Source organism: Centroberyx gerrardi, chromosome 2 (genome assembly GCF_048128805.1).
Source record: "Centroberyx gerrardi isolate f3 chromosome 2, fCenGer3.hap1.cur.20231027, whole genome shotgun sequence".
Classification (NCBI taxonomy): Eukaryota; Metazoa; Chordata; class Actinopteri; order Beryciformes; family Berycidae; genus Centroberyx; species Centroberyx gerrardi.
In genome coordinates this window covers 23,436,442-23,454,362 of record NC_135998.1, presented here as the reverse complement: position 1 = coordinate 23,454,362, position 17,921 = coordinate 23,436,442, and the positions used below count along the sequence as shown (strand labels likewise).

The window sequence follows — 17,921 nt, the reverse complement described above, 5'->3', positions numbered from 1 at the left end:
ACTCGCACAATGCCCAGAGGTGTAACAACCTCAATCTAGTCTGCTGCATTATTCAAAGGTGTTATACAATGGTTTTCCCCATGAAATGAGATTCTATTAGGCTACCCAAGTCTGCTCTGCGTCTGGAGCTGATGGTGGTGCAGTGCTTGTTGTGACCAGCAGGTGGAGAAGTTTTCAAGGCCCATGTCTTCTCTCCCCGTTCCACCGCCTCCATCCCCCACCCCTGTCCCTCCTCTGTCTCTCTCATGCTATCCCTGATGAGAGGGGTTCCCTCTCTCTAACTTCATTCCAGTCTACAGAGGGACAACACATGCTGGAGCGTTAGAAAGGAAGAACAGGGGAGAGGGGAACAGAGTGAGAGGGGGAAACAAAAGCCTAACACTGGAGTCTTATTTTCTATTGTTGGATTACTTCTCGCGTGTCAGGGTCTGAATGTGTTTATGTCTTTGTATCAAAGCATATGAGTGCGAAAGTTTGTGCTCAATTGTAAATGTGGTTGTAATTACTTGTAGACATGGAGACAACATTTGTGGTGAGCCCTCTTCTCCTGGCCATTCTTGTTTCTTTTCACCTCCACTGCCACCACCTCGTCCGGGGCGCCATGGACTCTTGCTATGATGAGGAGGGCACCCCAAGCCGTTGCATGCCCAAGTTTGAGAATGCTGCCTTCAATCGCACTGCCATGGTATCCAACGTGTGCGGTTCCCCACCTGAGGACTACTGCATGCAGACGGGCTCGACGCGGTCGTGCCACCACTGTGACATGTCAGACCCGGGCCTCGGCCACAACGCCAGCCTCCTGACAGACTTCCACACGGACGAGGAGCCCACCTGGTGGCAGAGCCAGTCCATGTACTATGGTATTCAGCACCCCAACTCCGTCAACCTCACCCTTCACCTGGGTAAGACCACAGCACCACATCCCCGTTCACTGTCAGGCCCTCAGAACTCTTAAATATGACTTACTGCAGCCAGTGATCTAGACTTGTGCTCAGGCTGAAGGATCACAGTAAAGTAAGCATGTTCTGAGGGTTCACTTGTGGGCAGTGTTCATATAATGTATTCATCTTGTGTATAATGTCCTTTCAATTTCAATTTGCTCGAAGTCTCTGGAGAATTTAATACAAACAGCTTTTCATGTGCACTGCATCTGCTGTGTCTAGGAATAGAATCTGAATATCAGTAATAGATTTAGCGCTCTACTGGAAGCAGACGGTTTCCAATGTTAAGAGCCTATTAGTCTGGTGCTGGGATTTCAAGGTAATGCATGTTAGTTTTTCTCACACCCATTGAGTTTGAGTATTGTCAGTATTTTCGCATTTTCCTTTCTGTCAGACTCAATAGCTTGATACATAATTCTGTGAACTGCCAGTCAATTGGAGAGGGAATCTTTAATACAGAACAGCTGTCCTTTAGAACACACGATTTGTATTCCTCAGTAACGACTCTGAGCTGTCTTCAGAAAACCCACTTTGCCCCAGACGTGGCTTAGAGTCACGTTGCTGGAGTAATTGCAAGCACATAGCCGAGAGGGCATGTCTGGGAATTTGGTGGGATTAAAAGTGCGTAAGGAAGAATCTCTTCTCCAAAGATTCAGTTGCATCCAACATCGTTAGTAGGCCGCAGTTTCTCAGAATGTGGGAAAAGTGTGCACATATTCAACTTACAATGACTCACTACATGTCCTTTCTATTTGCAATGCTTTTACTTGATACAACTCCTGATAGCAGAGGCAGCCATTCTCTGTGAATGGGTAAAGGTACGTTTTTTAATAATGATGGAAATGCTTTCAAATATGTTGGAAGGAGAGCATAATGATTTGGGGAAAAGAACAGGAACCACCATTAGCATCATTATCCCATAACCGCGCTTATGAAATAAACTGACATATGAACTCATTTGTCAATACTGAATTCCATTCTAACCATTAATATTACAAAGCATTTGTACAAATCTCTCTGTAAAGATTACCATTTCCCCTTCCATTTCCCTTTTCCATTTCTTCTGCGCGTGAATATATGTTTGTGTCTGTCAGTCTGTGTGTGTGTGTGTGTGTGTGTGTGTGTGTGCATGCGTGTGTGTGTGTGTGTGCGTGTGTGTGTGTGTGTGCACGCTCCCAGCCCCTCAGTCAGGGAGGACAGTTCCAGTTCAGAACTGGGAATTCTCTTGACAGGTCAGAGCACCCACTCCCCTCCTCTGTAGGTGGAACAAAAATACCATCCTCCCCCATAAAAGAGCTCTGCTTCAAAGGAGCAAGAGAGAGGGAGAAAATGATGACAGAAGTTGAAAATGTCAGAGCTGCGACCAGAGAGGAACTGTTTAAATCACATGGTCCGGGAGCAGGAAGTGCCTCCGTCAGTTGGAGGATATCGATTTCCACTGGCGAGCAGAGGCCTGGCTGCGCTTTGAGGCTTTGTTGTCCGTAATCTCTGGCTAGTTCTCTTTGGGAGGAAGGGACCATTGCTGCCGCTGCAGAGGTATGTCCTGCATTGTCTGGAGGGTTTGTTATTCTTAAACCTATCCCAACACCCACAAGTCTGCCTCCCTCAGACTAAACCGGCCTTTGCCCCGTCCGTACTACCCACCACACACATACGTTGCTCCACCTGATGCCTTTGGTTTGCTCCTGCACCCGCTCTGCCTGAAGGGAGGATGTTTATGTTTATATAACACGCAATTTTATGTAACTGGATATCCCCAGTCTTGTGTCTGTGGCATCTCTTCGGTCCATATTAAAGATCTATGGTCCATCTGGGGTCCTGCAGGGGGCTGTCTTCAACTTTACTGTTTTCTTTTGCCTCTCCAAACAAAGCAAAGCTCTCTCTGAGGGGAATGGGGGCAAATGCTGGGATGATAAACACAGCAGTAGGACGCGGGGACACATATTGCAGCCAGGTCAGAATGTGTCTGCGCAGGGGGGGAAAGAAAAGGGGGAGCTGGGCTGCTTCAAGGGGAGTAAACAAAACATAATGAGGAAGAAGGAAAATATAAAAAAAAAAAAAAAAAAAGCGCTGGGCGGTTTGCTGGTATGGAATTGGGGTCAGATTTTTCCCACAAAGACTGAGAGGAACACACACACACACACATGCACATGTGCATACACACATAGACACACACACACGTGCACGCACACTAGCAACACACTCTGATGTCTGCAGCTGGTTCTCATTCAGGGCTGTCAAAGGAAAGCAACATCCTGCCTCAGATGTAAAACAATGATAAAAGTCTGCCACAGTTGGCATGGCTCTCTCACAGCAACATTATTGGCCTGCAGATGAGAAACAATGCTGCGTTGTTAAAGATGATTTCAAAAACATTTGCTCCAGTTACCACCTCCAGAGATTTGGAAGGAGCAATAATTTATCATGTTTGTTTTTGTATTATATGTGTGTTGTATTTTCTTATATTATATTATATTAAATTTTGATACAGCAAGATTAGATGATGAAAGCACTTAGAAATTTGCTGATCAGAAGAATCTCAGCTTGCTGTAAACAGGGTTGTAAATATTGAGTCTAGCGTGCTGCTGGTGAGTTTAGTCTCAGTCTGTCTTGTAGGGGCAGACTAGGAGACAGCTGTGTTAAGTCCAGATGGATGACTCCAAGCAGATCTCGTTCACACTGCAGCTAGCAGCTTTTATTCTTGAAGATACAATTTACTCCAAATAGTCAGTGGGAGAGACTTGGCAGTAAATCCCTCTGGCGTCATAAATATACAGCATCCAAATGCCTCTGTCCACACTACCTCTTTGTCTGTCTCTCTCTGTTCTTCTTCCATTTCTCTCTTTCTGTGACTCTTTGTTTTTGAACACACTCAAAGTACACATCTACAGGCAATGGTTTTCCCCATCAAATGAGATTCTATTACCCAAGTCTGCTCAACATCTGGAGCTGTAGTGTCCAAATAGTCATGTTATGCCAATATTTTGAACACCATGAACAGATCTGGTTTGAATTGTGACGCTGCAAGGTTATGAAACATAAAAAGTACCCAAAGCCTTGTATAGTCACCCTGGGCTCTCCTACGCGGTTTCCAAAGTTGGCCTACCATTCATTTTCAGTAGAGCTGCTCAAGGATTTGTCAGCTAATGAAGAAAGACAGTCTTGGTCTCTTATTTCAGATTTTGGAATGTGTTCCTTTAGAGAAGTCTAGACTGAGCTGTCCAAACACATAATGAATGTGAAAAGTGTGAATTTTGTTTTAGGGTAGATTTTCTCTTTAACCCTTTGGTCTGCTCCAAGTTGGGTTGGACTAAAGATCTACCATTTAATGCCAATTGAATACAAATAGTTTTATAAAAGATAGATATTTAAATTGATTGATGTTGCAATATTTTTCAAGCAGCTATGGGAGCATTTAATTGAAAACTCAATAATTTGATATGCTTAATTAATATGTTTTTGTTCCACACTTTAATTCCACAATTAAAATCCAATAACTTGAAATACCTACTCTCCATCACAAGTCATCAAACACTATGCAGGAAAACATACAAATATATTTTGCAATTAGTCTGCATTTCATCACAGGGGACATCCAACAAATGTTTCATCTTCTGCCTCTCTTTCATGTTTTTTGTGTCAGTGCCAGCAGGACTAAGCTCACCTCATGCGGGGAGTAAATGAAAGTTAAATGATCTCAGGGCTGCTAAAGGAAAGATGCCATTAGTGAGCTGGAGAGACAAGAGAGGCAGAGCCGCCTAGCTCTGGCCTGGCAGAGTAGAGCAACAGACGTCATTACCGCTGCACCAGTGGATGGCATCCCTCTATGAACGCGCAGCACCATGGCTAAGACTTAGTAATGATGTAGAAAAGGCCTGAAGAGAGCATCGGTGAAGCCTGTTAAGAATGTTTATGGCAGACGATCAGGTCTATGTTGAGTTTTTAAGTGTTACTTCTCACTCTGGTCTCAGTCTGACTCTAATTTGTGCCTGCTCAGTTAATCCCTTTTCAAGTTGCCCAACAGATTTGGCAACAAGTGGATACTGTATGTGTCCATGCCCAGGAAGTATACATCTGCAAGTGTCTCTGGTATGCCTCCAAGATTAGCATTTGAATTGTCCACAGTTAATCAGTAATGGGAGGAAAATCATGGACTCATTGTTTGGGTTGAGATTGTTAAAGTGTCCGATGTCTTTGATACATAACCAAAAAAAGACAGCTGTCCTCTCAATAACCAATAACCTTTCCACTCAACACACCTATCCATATAGAGAGAAATGTGAGGAAAATCACACTCTAATTCTAGCCGTCTGCTGAAGCACAAGAATCTTGCAGCCTCAAGTGGCGATGCTGAAAAATTGTACAGTATGCAGAAATATATGCTTTCCTAAAATTCCTTGTCATTTAATTGAACCCAGACTTGTGAGACTGATACCTCCACTTATTATGCACCTCCGAAAAAATCCAGTTACAGAACAAGTTACCAGAATCTGCTAAATCCCCTCTCACCCACTCAAATGAAGATCTGAGTATATCTCCTCTTTAGCTCAGGGTCTTCCACGCAGGCTGCTTCTGTTTTCACAGCCATTTTCCCTTTTCTGAGACTGAGGTAGAATCACTGATTCGCGGTGATAGAAATCTGCGTAAATCCCTCAAGTCCCCCCCTCTCTCACTCTCTGTTTTTCCCCGTCTCCCTGTCCCAGGGCCCATGTGCCACTAATAAGACACCGGAGATACATCAATCGATCAATGACATGTATAATTCTAAGCCATACTCAGTCCCGCATGAAGCCCAACCAGTGGTTCATATGTTTGATCGTCTGTCTGTTGGTCAGTTGATTTGTTTATTTGCAAGGTGGCACACAGAGGTGTACTCATGAAACAGGACTACACTGAGGTGTCTGTTGTTTGCCTGTTTGAAAATCCTGAAACTCTGAAGCCACACCAGACTATTTTAATCAGCGACTGAGCAATACAAACACTTTTCCCTTATGTGAATTCTGTACTCATGGCATGGGTTACTCTGGTCTTTACTGCCCTGCTGTTAATATAACAATATAGACATTTTTTCTCTCTCTTTTCTCTCTTTCCTTTTGACCTATGTTTCACTTCTGGGGCCCATTATGCTCTGCATAATGAGAAAATAATCCTGGGTATTCTTCTACTCCAGCAGGAATGACATTCATTTACCCTGCACAGAGGCAAGGGAAATTAAGCTGATCCTCCATTGTTTTCTTTTTTTTTCTTTAATGCAATTATGTCTGTTTTTTCCTTCCCCTCTGGGCCCTAAGCTATCATCATACCGTATTTGTCTTGTATATTAGCCAGTCCTGATCTAACTGCGTAACTACATTCTATCTAATTCTAAGAGTAATTGTTTCTGTTATTCTTTTCTGTAGCACTAAGCTAAGAATATCTGTTTTCCACAGGGAAGGCCTTCGAGATAACCTACGTGCGATTGAAATTCTACACCAGTCGGCCGGAGAGCTTCGCCATCTACAAGCGTACGGCGGAGGGCGCGCCCTGGATGCCCTACCAGTATTACAGCGCTTCTTGTAGGAAGACCTATGGGAAGGATGCCAAGGGTTACGTTCGACCAGGCGAGGATGAGAGGACAGCTGTATGTACGGATGAGTTCAGTGACATCTCTCCTCTGACTGGAGGCAACGTGGCTTTCTCCACCCTGGAGGGACGGCCCAGCGCCTACAACTTTGACCAGAGCGTAGTGTTGCAGGTGAGTCTACATTTTGTATGTGTGTGTGTGTGTGTGTGTGTGTGTGTGTGTGTGTGAGACAGAGGAAATAGCGAAAAGCATTATAGCATTAGTCACAATTTTAGACAGACAAGTATATATCCACACAGTATATATGCACACACAAAAGCAAACAAAATAATCAATGGGCCTCATTCAGAAAACTTTTCTTAAATTCTTCTTGCTTTTGTTCTTGAGAAAAGTGCCTGTGAAAAACCAATGTCGGATGAATGAAACGTGCAACCTTTTGTGCGAACCCTTAGGCGTATCTGATGATGAATGCCAATTGCCTGTTGATGCTGATTAGCATAGGTGGGATTAGGGTTAAGAAAAGGCAATCGTACAAAAGTGCCTCTTTAAAAGAGGACACTGGTAGCAGATCTGATATCCTCAAGCAGATTGTTCCACAGTACAGGTGCTCTAACTAAGGCGGCACAGTCGCATTTTTCAATTTGGACTGTGGAACGACTAGGAGACTCCTGCCTGACGATGTGAGGCAGCGGTTTGGCTTGTGGGGAATTAAAAGGTTTAAGATATAGCTCAGTGCTGATTAAGTGAGTGCCTTGAAGGTGATCAGTAAAAATTTTAAATCTATTCTAAAGTTCACTGGAAGCCAATGTAGTGAGACCAGGATATGGGTGATGTGATCGCTCTGCCTGGATCCGGTTAAAATTCTTGCGCCTGCGTTCTGCACCAGCTACAGATGGGCGAGAGAGCGCTGGCTTAGACCGGAGTAGAGGGAACTGCAATAGTCTAAGTGGTTTGAAATAAAAGCATGAATCACCTTCTCAAGGTGTGCAAAACATTATTTTAGAGATAGTTCTCAACTGGAGGATGCAAGCCTGAACAGCTTTCTTGACGTAGATCTGGATCAAACAGAACAGTCGATGTGACTTTAGCTGAGAGACTGCTAAGGGGATGCTGAAGCTGGCTGATGGCATTTTGAGGGACAAATTAAAGGGACAAATTAAAGAAGAAGAGTTTGAGAACATTTTGAGACATCCAGCATTTTATGTCAGTTAGACAATCCCTGAGATGTCTTAGGCTGCTGGTATCAAGCTACTAACTTTTTCAGTTGGTGGCACCAACACATAATTTGGTCGCACCATGTTTTTTGCCACTGACCTGACCTTTGTGTCCCATTATACACTTGCATTCCATACTGAACATGCTGATGACTACCCATCTTTTAATCTAGGATCTCTTGTTCTTACATTGATTTGAAAAGACTGACTGTGACTTTCAGTAGAAAACAAAGTGCATAATAACAAAAATACAATCAAATAAAAATTAAACAGAAAATCATCTGTTGGTTTTGACCAATTGATCAAATCAACAGTGACACTGATGATACGATGTATGATGATATGATAAGAATCATCTGAGCAGGAGTTGTGGTCGAACACATGATTGAGACCAGGGGTGGAACTTAATGATTTCGGGCACTAGCCACCGGGCTAGTAGGGTGAAACTTCTGCTAGCCTGGACAAATTATTATTATTACAGTATAGGTCATGTAATATTCAAGTTTGTCATGACAGATCATGCTCTAAAGTTATATGCATAAAAATCACAACTTTGTGTTATTTTGTATATTTCATATTTTATTATTACTAGATCAGTATAAGTAATATAATGCTCAAGTTTAACAAGGTAAACTACAAGGCACTCAGTAGAGTGCAAACATCCGCCAACGCTGAACAATTCTCCAACTTGCAAAGTTGCATCCTGAACTGATCTCTTCCGGGTTCGGTTTACCCAGAGCACTTGGAAATAGCACTTGAGTGCAATAATGTTTAGCAGCCGACTTGGAAGTCCTGGATGTCGACCCTTCCCACCAGTACTTGAACGCAGCATAATTGTTCTGGCTAAAAAGCGATATTCGTCTAATGACGGGAATCCCAGATCCGGATCCCCACCAAAATCTAATTAACTGATTCCAGGGTCAAGGGCAATCTCTCCACCAGATTTCAACTAAATCCATTGGCAACTTTCTGAGATATCTTGCTAACAAAACAGACAAACAGGCAGAGATGAAAAACAAAATCTCCCTCCAACTTCTTTGGCGGAGGTAACCGTGCTTTAAAATTATTTATACTCCCCCTTTTTTGGATGAGGTTGGTTCGTAATGCTGCTGCAGCTGTTGTTTACGTTGTCTACTTCTGTCAGTGAGCATAAAGTGCTAAAGAGCTGTCTGCTTGTCTGTCACCTCAGCTTTTCGTGCCCTTGGGTGTTATCACAAGAGTGGAAGAGACGCATAATCAGAGATGGAACACAATATGTTGACATACAATGACATTAGAGGCATTGAAATTTTAGTGACAACTTAACTCGGTGTTAGTTGGAAATACATGCATTCATATTTGATTTTAATTCACCACTCACATGGCTAGTGCTCTCTTCTAAGTTACTCGCCTCGGCCGAGCAGGCAAGCTTAATGTCCTGCCCCGATTGAGATACCTCACTGCCTTGAATGTTGGTGTTTTCTTTGTGTTCTTTTCTATCAGCAAAGGACACTGAAAGAAAAAAAGAATGAAAAATGGCAATAGTACAGTATTTTGGATATGCAATAATACTGTAGTATGTAAAAAACAACTCACTCAGTAGGCTGCTAAATCTGGTCTTCAGGAGGTGAGCTCAACGGCTCTGTGCAGTCTGGGGACACACTGGCTGATCGGTTCACCTTCTGCCAGCGCTGCAAGACGGTGGTGGTGGTAGGGGGGTGTTAAAGTACAATATGAAATATGAGAATACTCAGTAATTGACACTTCATTTTGCATATTAAACACAAGATAAATATTAAATCAGATATTTACCTGATACTTGAATTCCTGTCTCATTTCCTCTCTCATTTCTCCTTCCCTCTGTTGGTGCTGATCCACCATGGCTGCCTGGAGTCTACCCCAGGTTTGGGTCTAGCTGTCATGTGAGGAGATTTTCAATACCACTAACAGCCTATTAAGACACAATAATAATAGCGTTGTTACCAGCAATCTAAGAAAAATACTGATAAAGAGGAAAATAGTAAATAACAATTTCACCCCCTCCTCTTACCCGAGGCAGGATTATATTGTTCCTCTGCAGCAGTAGGCTGAACAGACTGAAGAGAAAAGCTCTGCCAGGGCGTCCCATCCGCCATGGTGTGTTTGATCTGCAAAGTTATGTAAACCCACAGAGCAACACTGTTCCCATCCACAACTCAGATGCATCAGTATAGTAATACTATACTGTAATACTGTCCAACCACAACAGTGAGAAAACAGTAACATTTTTAGGTCTGCCAGCTATGTCTGCATTGGCCGAGGCACCTGCCAAGTGGCCCATATGCATATAAACTGCTGTGAACTGTCCATGGCTTTCGGGGGTGAGCTCCTTCCCTGGTTTTAGGAATGTGACCCCTGGATACATGGGGCAACCACCTTGTCCCTTTCACCCCACTGGAAGCATTAACTGTGACCCCTATTTCACCTCCAAGGGCCTTGAGCTCCCTCCTAGATTTGGGGCTGAAATGGTACACCTTCCAGATGACGTGGAACAAATTATATACTTGCTCAAACATAGAGGTGTCCTGCTGGACAGACAGCAAGCCCAGATCCAATCTGTAGATAGAATAGAATAGAATAGAATAGAATAGAATAGATCATTTGATTTGGGAGAATGAATAAGAAACATTTTGGCAGACATGACCTACATTAGTCTACAGTCTACCTGTGTGCATGCAGTGAAATGGGACAATGAAAGGTCCAGTCTCTGCTTGCAGGAGCAACATCAGCCCCTCTGTGCCCTAGATGAAGAGCAGCACCATCTGCTCCCGTAGCTATTGTCTTGTCAAGCTGGTCCGCACATTTTCGCATGGGCATGCTCAACTTTGACAGGGCCAATGACAATGTTGGAAGGTCTCCCCTTTTCAACGATGTGGCCATACACTATTTCACACTCTGTCACCACCCTTTTGCTTCAGTGTGTCAATAAACTGCGCACAAGCAACGTCATTAGCGTATGTTGGATTTGCATAGTAAATGGGACTCCTGGCGAGCAGAAAAACACATTTAGGAGGTTTAGGTTGGCATCACTGATTAATTGTATATTTATGGAGTGTTATTGTTATGCGATTTAAATAAGGAAAGGCTTTTGGAGACGGGGCTTTGATACACACATGTGCAGTCTGCTGCTCTGATGGTGTTTGGCAGGCCAGCAATAGCTTTTCTACTGTAAAATATGGTAATTTTATATATTATGGTACCAGCTAATGATACCATCCACCACATTTGGAAGCGGGTGGCTGATGGATGACTGTGATATACCGGTCGCCTGTCTCCCGCTGGACCATCCTGGTGGCCAGAAAGGGAAGAGAGCAGACAGCGCATGAACCTGTGGAGGGAAAGGCACCTGCTCAGCTGTGGCTCCAGGTTGTTGCAGAGACCCAGGAGAATTGCCCTTGGTAGCCTAAAATGCATCATGTACTTAAAGTGACTTTGCATAAAGAATAAAACTTTCTAAGTATAAACCCCTGCAGCTTATCTGCCCTCACACATTCTTCCAAACATGACATTTTGATCGGGAAATGTTTGTAAGTACACTTTAAGATCAAATCTGTCTGATTCATTGTTATCAACTATGGATTTCAGATCTCGCTGGCGTTGACCTTGGCCAAAACTTTTTTTTTTCCTGGAACTTCTAGGAAATGAATGTGTTTGAATATACTGCTACCAACCTTCTTCAACAGAGCTTAATTATCACCCTGCAGACACAAACAGGGACTACTGTCATCACAAAGCTGAACACATCTGACAGTGACAGCAACCACCTCAAGCGTGGATCGGATCATCAAAACCCCTACACGCCCCACCCCACCCCCACCCACTATCCCCCAACACACACTCCACATATAAACATACGCTGGACACACACACACACACACACACACATACAAGCATGCCTTCAAGCCTTTTGAAAAGTGGCTGAAGGGAATTTAATATTATGTTTAGCTCTGATAAACATTGATGATGCCTTGAGAGGCTTGTGGCAGCCTATTGAGGGAAGAGTCTAAGAGGAAATGGACACAGTAAAGCGTGACTAAAGATGAGGAAATAAAGCACCTGAATGCAGCCACTCCTTTTCCTTTGACAGAGCTGTAGTCAGTATGTGCGCGCATCCATCCATGCATGTTTTGATTGGCTGTGTGCATTAGCTGTGAAGACAGTGTCATGTTCAGTAAATAACTAGTAGACTGCACTGTATTGCTACACCTCAGTGAAGCACTCTTATCATCAGAAAGATCTATGCTATAATGTGCGTGCATACAGTATCAGTGCCTATATCTGCCTTAAAGGGGCATTAAATAATTTATGACTTTTATCTACCTCTATTGGCAACCAAGGACATGGCACAGCTTATGGTAGCCTGTAATGGACAGAAATATAAAGCAACCTTTTTACAACAGAACGACTAAGGTAGTTAATTAGAGCAGAGATCCAACAGAAATAGGTAAAACAGGTAGAAGGTAATATATCATGATGCTAAATAATACTGCTTTGTCATTTGCTTTTTTGACTTCAGCACGGTATGTGCTTTGGTGTGGATCATTCGCTAGTAGCACCATCCTCATTACATTACATCACATGTTATTTAGCAGACGCTTTTGTCCAAAGCGACTTACAATAATTACATTTTGTCAACAGTAGTCAAACCGACAGTATATCAGTCTTTATCAGCTAAGCCTTCAATAGGAATAAGTAGCATTTGTAGAATCAGAGAGTTTTGTTTTTTTTAAGAATGGAAGGGATGATAGGTTAGCTCAAGTGGGTCCAGGTGTAACCTGAAGAGATGAGTCTTCAGTCTCCGGTGAAAGATGGGTAACGATTCAGCTCGTTCCACCATTGTGGCGGCAGAGATGAGAAGAGTCGCGACTGGGATGAGCGACTTCTGAGGCCACGTAGCGATGGGGGGGCGAGGCGACCTGCAAGTGTGGAGGAGCGGAGTGAATGAGGCGGGGTTTGGAACCTGACCAGTGATTGTAGATAGGGGGGGGCAGTCTGATGTACTGGCCTGTAGGGGAGGACCAGTGTCTTAAATTTGATGCAAGCAGAGATGGGAAGCCGGTGAAGTGACCGGAAGAGAGGAGTGACATGAGAATTTTGGTTGGTTGAACACCAGACGGGCTGCAGTGCTCTGGATGCGCTGTAGAGGTCTAATGGCCTCCATTTGTGAGGTGGTGTGAGGGCTCGAAAACAGAGATTATGGGCCAGAAAGTGAGTATTTTTTGAAAGCCAGAAATCTCAGTGCCTGTGATCATCGAGTCCGGGACATGAAATTAAGCTCAGCTGTGTTTGTTACTGGGCTTGGCGTACTTTTCAGTTTATTTGTGCTTGCCTTGGCACATACCAAACAAAACTAGTGATACATTTTTTTTTTTTTCAAATTAATCTACACGTGAACCTGGGGGCCCCTGGTGGTCTGGGGCTCCGGGGCATTTGCCTGGTCTGCCTGGTCGATAATCCAGGCTTGACAAAGTGGTATTATCAACACTATATTCATTGAATGCTTAATTAAACTTGAACTTGAAAGACTGAAACTCTCATAGAGCTGCATAGCCTTGCATTAATAAAAAATGATTATTTCTTTTACTTAAGGAATCACTTATATCAGTGATTTTTTTTAAAGTTAGTTATGTATAGAAAAAATGAAAATGCAAAAGCTACCACAGAAATGTAATTAAATGTTAGTCCATGATGAATATGAACAATTGAAAACCAAAAGGAACGTGGAAAAGAAACCAGTCAGAACCAATCAGCTGGACTTTTGACCCCCGTCACCAATAGACCACTCAGCGTTACAGCTGATGTCGGCATCCACAGCAGTCTAATCAGGAATATACAAAGGAAATAAAACGTAATGCTGTATTCACAATAATATATTCAGGGAGAAATTAGAGGCATAGCGTTTACTTGATCATTTAACATGGACAAGGATACTGGCAAAAGTGCTTTAGTACGATGCCAAAAAAAAGAGGCAAAAACAACTAAGCAGTTAAATAATAAACAGCAAAAAATGATGCTGTAATTAGTACTATTACTAGTGGTATTATAACACAATGTGAAATGTGATAAACACTTTTTACAGAGTGTGCCAAGCTCTCCGCAGCACCTGTGCATCATCTACTACGAAATGGATTTTGTACCATGAAATAAACTTTGGTAATGTTTGGTAATGTTTGGTAATGTTAGTACAAATAAATACATCTACATACAAAAAAAATCATTAAATTCAAATAAAAGCTTATGTCATCCACAAAGTGAAAAGTAGCTCTTCACTTTCATCCACAAAATCAACAGTCGCAAACTAAATTTCGTGCACAAAATGAAGTGTTGTTTCTGCATTTAGTGGGCAAAATTAAACAAGGTGTTTTTGGATTTTATTTTATGAAAATGCTATTCATGCACAAAATTCACAAGGTAACAGTTGGTGCCCAATACAGCAGCAGCACTACAAACCTCAACCAAAACCCAAATGTAATGATATTTTGCAAATATACCATCACTGCCATCAACCCCAAAAAACAAATCATCCTCCAAAAATTATGAAGAAAATAGAGTGTTTGTGGAGTGCTGAAAGACCAGTAACTACTGGCTATGTACAGATAAATTCACTATTTGGTGTTCAGCCTGCCACTGTAAGTTCAATAGCTTTATTTGTCCCCGGTGGGGCAATTGGTTGTGCAGCAGTGGGATGCATACATTTAGCACACATAAAACACAGGGCACATAAATACAAAAAGACATAAATACACAGTAAAAATACTCAGTCAATTAAAAAGATACAACATTATGCAAATAACTACCTTTTCCTCCTAGAGTTTAGGAGGGAGATGGCAGAGGGTATAAGGGTGTAATTGTAATATAATGTGTAACAGACCGTAATATAATGTATAGAATTTTAAAGCATCACTTACTTTGTTAAACTTGAACAATACAATGTGTAAACTGAGCTAGTAATAAGAAAAAAATATGAAATTTACAAAAGAACATAAACATTTTTATGCATTTATATAATTCTAGTGCATGATCTGCCTTGTTAAACTTGAATATTACACAACCTGATCTCACACAAATACGTGAAATGAACATGACTTGTTAACATCGAATTACGTGTTGGTGGCACATAAAGTGTTAAAATTGCGTGTTCCCAGCATGAAAAGTAGGCAATGGAAAGTAAGGGTGTTGTGGTCGGGGTGGTGCATGGACGTATGCGTTGGCCTTCAATGCCGGTGTCTGGGGTTCAATCCCCAGCTTGTATAAAGGAAATTTATAATCTAAGTTTTTCAGATTTAACCATGACCGAAGCCTTGCTGTTTTAGTTGCCTAACTGTAACCTTAACACACAAACGCACAAACGAATGAACACAGGCTTTTGTAGAGGTGCTCCTCCTGGGCACCTAGTAAGAGCTGAAGCCAAGTGAAAGTGTGATCCACTGATTTCATCTGGTAAATGGAGAGGAAACACATTACAGAAGGATTTTCAAGCCTTGAAGCACCTGAGACATCGGTCCTTCATACACTGATTTGAGTGTGTAACTGAAGGAACTGAAATGCTGCCGTTGTTTCACATTCAACAGTTTCCTGTCTGTAAGATAAATGGTCCATCACTCAAAAGGAACATTCAGCAAAATCGCAGTCCAGTGGTTAAAAATGGCCCATTGAAAAAAAAGATTCCAAAGGAGGCTAACATGACCTGTGCAGAGCAAGATATGGGTTACTCAGCTGACAGTCCAGCACAACACCGGTGCAGAAAAACAACTTGTATCTTGACACAAATAAGCTATTGCATCTATCTGATGATGTGACAGAGGTCCACTCCTTTCAATATAAAATAAGAAACTGCAGGGTAGGGAATGAAAACACTTGACACTAGTCTGATGAATCCCAGTTCTTACCTTTCCACTGGTGGGAGGAGTGAGTTATGGAGAAAACCACATTCACCACGTTGGGCGAAGGCTGGCGGGTGTCATGTAATAAATAGAGTGAAGGGATTTCATGGCACAAATTGCAACCCTTGAAGAAAGTCAGATAACATGAATGCCAGTAGATATCTGAACATCATTGTTGTATGGAAGATTGTCTAGGAAGAGGTCCGCAAATACAACAGTGAATTCAGCTTACTCTAATGGCCTGCCCAGTCTAATGTTCTCAGTCCATTGAGCATCTGGATGAAGAGATGGGACATCCTATACAGATCTGCTACCACTACCATGTTGGAGTCAGCATGGGCCAGTATCCCTGTGGAATTCTTTAAACATTTAATACAGTCAATGCCCCATTGAGGCTGTTGTGAAGGCAAAAGTAGATTCGACTCCATATTTTGAATCTGCTCCTAAAGTTTTGTACACTCTATTATCAAGTGATAAGTCGCTTTATTTTGAATTGTTTTGTGTTACACCTACAAGGTACTGTATGTTACTTCCTTCTCACAATGCACAGCAAAACCACTGCACCTCGAAAAGTAATTCATCTTCATGACACTGTGCAACTCTCTGCTCAGCATGCCCAAAAACAAAAATATCCTCCTCTGTATTTTCCACCTTCTGTCAGTGTGCAGTCAATATTAATCAGTCAATATTACAGTTCAGAACAAACTGTATTGTGCATCACACAGACACAAAGTGTTTCATATTCATACAGACTGCACAACATCAATAATATGATGATTATGTTCCTCCACCACACATTGGATTATGTGACAATAGCACAATTGGACATGGCATTTTCTCCTGCTTGTCATGTGAAAATGTTAGCCAATAGTTATTTTAGGCAAGTAAAACAACTTTGGTTAAGGTTAGAGTTAGGTTTAGGCAACTAAAACTTCAGTTTTCAGGTTAGAGTAAGGGTCAGGTCATGGTTAAATAACAAAAACTTTAGCCAAAAATGAAAACTTCACTCACAGTAGAAAACCTCATTAGCATTAGTTGGAAATTGGACTCGGGTCGTTGGAATTTAAGGCAGATATACGCCTCTTCACCACCCCGACCACAACGCCCTTACTTTCCAACATACTACTTCACAGCCAGGCTACTACCTGTTTCTCGTCATACCTCCTTCACATAATCCTTCTGTGGTGGACAAAAAACATTTCTCTTACTTATCATACATGGAGCACGTATTTACAATTAAAGACACTGTGCTCATTTCACAAAATTTCGGGAGACCAGGCTCAATTGCAAGACTATCCGCTTGGGACTCCAGCAGGCCAGCACAAAGGCAAGCTGGATTCTAGGATTGTGGGACAGAGATAGAAAAACAGAAATAGCAGAGTGGTAGAAGGCTAGTATGGAGGGATTAATCAGAACAGAACAGCTCTAATCTCTATTTCTGAACTGGAAGGCCGGGCTCCAACTACCCTCGCTGTAAGCTCTTTATAACCACCCTCATGCAAAAATGTAGTGCTACACTACAGGAGTTGTAGCAAAGTAAAACACAGGGCAGCGCTGAGTAGGACGTAAGAGGATGAAGGAGGGAAGGGGGTGGAGAGAGACGATCCTCCTCCTTGGGGTTTGCTGCGGAAGCTTCCAGAAAGGCCTTTTTTGCCTGTGGGTTAAGTGGTTATTGTTAAACCGCAGAAATCACAGTTTTTTCTTTCCCTCTCTCCTCCCTTCTTTGTTGTCCGGGCAAGACAGAAGGAGTGGAACCCTGGCTTTTTGACTTCCAGCTCAGGAGTCAAATCCAGTCCTGCGTGCAGATTCCCTCTTTCATGTGGCTGTTCCTCTTCTTACTGACTAGCCTGCCACACAATGCGCCCAACCTCTAGCAACACTAAAGCTAATCCAATAGTGTATTTCATTTCTATTTTCTCTTGCTGCAGACCCCTGGGGACCTCACACAGCCGAGATGAGAAAAAATGTCTTTATCCTGCTGCTCAGTGCAGCTTAGTGTATGCTAGAAAGCTGATGTGCCGTCACCACTTTCTTCTATCTGTCTTTCCCGCCATCTTTTTCCCTTTTGAAACGGGAGCACTCTTGAGGAAGGCTGCCTCTTTCTACTCTATAAGAGGCTACAGAGATGTCATATATTCAAACTGCCATATAGTTGATGAGAAGGGAGGTTTTATGAGGATACAGCATCCGTCACAGAAAGCTGTGTGTGTTGTGTGTGTGAGGTACCATATGTAGCCCTTAGGGCCTGTCAGCCACATCACACTGGTTTCTTTTTAATATCTCACATCTTAGGGAGGCTTAA

At 42.5% G+C, this 17,921-nt stretch overlaps 1 protein-coding gene across 1 annotated transcript in view; it reads left to right on the top strand.

Moving 5' to 3' along the window:
• The first annotated feature begins 328 nt into the window (after positions 1-328).
• The window catches only part of lamc3 (laminin, gamma 3), a 93,298-nt gene continuing 75,705 nt past the window's right edge, over positions 329-17,921 (top strand). Inside the window, exons 1-2 of the mRNA XM_078286729.1 lie at positions 329-902; positions 6,371-6,675. Coding sequence (XP_078142855.1) covers positions 515-902; positions 6,371-6,675 — 693 coding nt within the window. The 5' untranslated portion in view covers positions 329-514. The remainder of the gene's footprint in view (positions 903-6,370; positions 6,676-17,921) is intronic.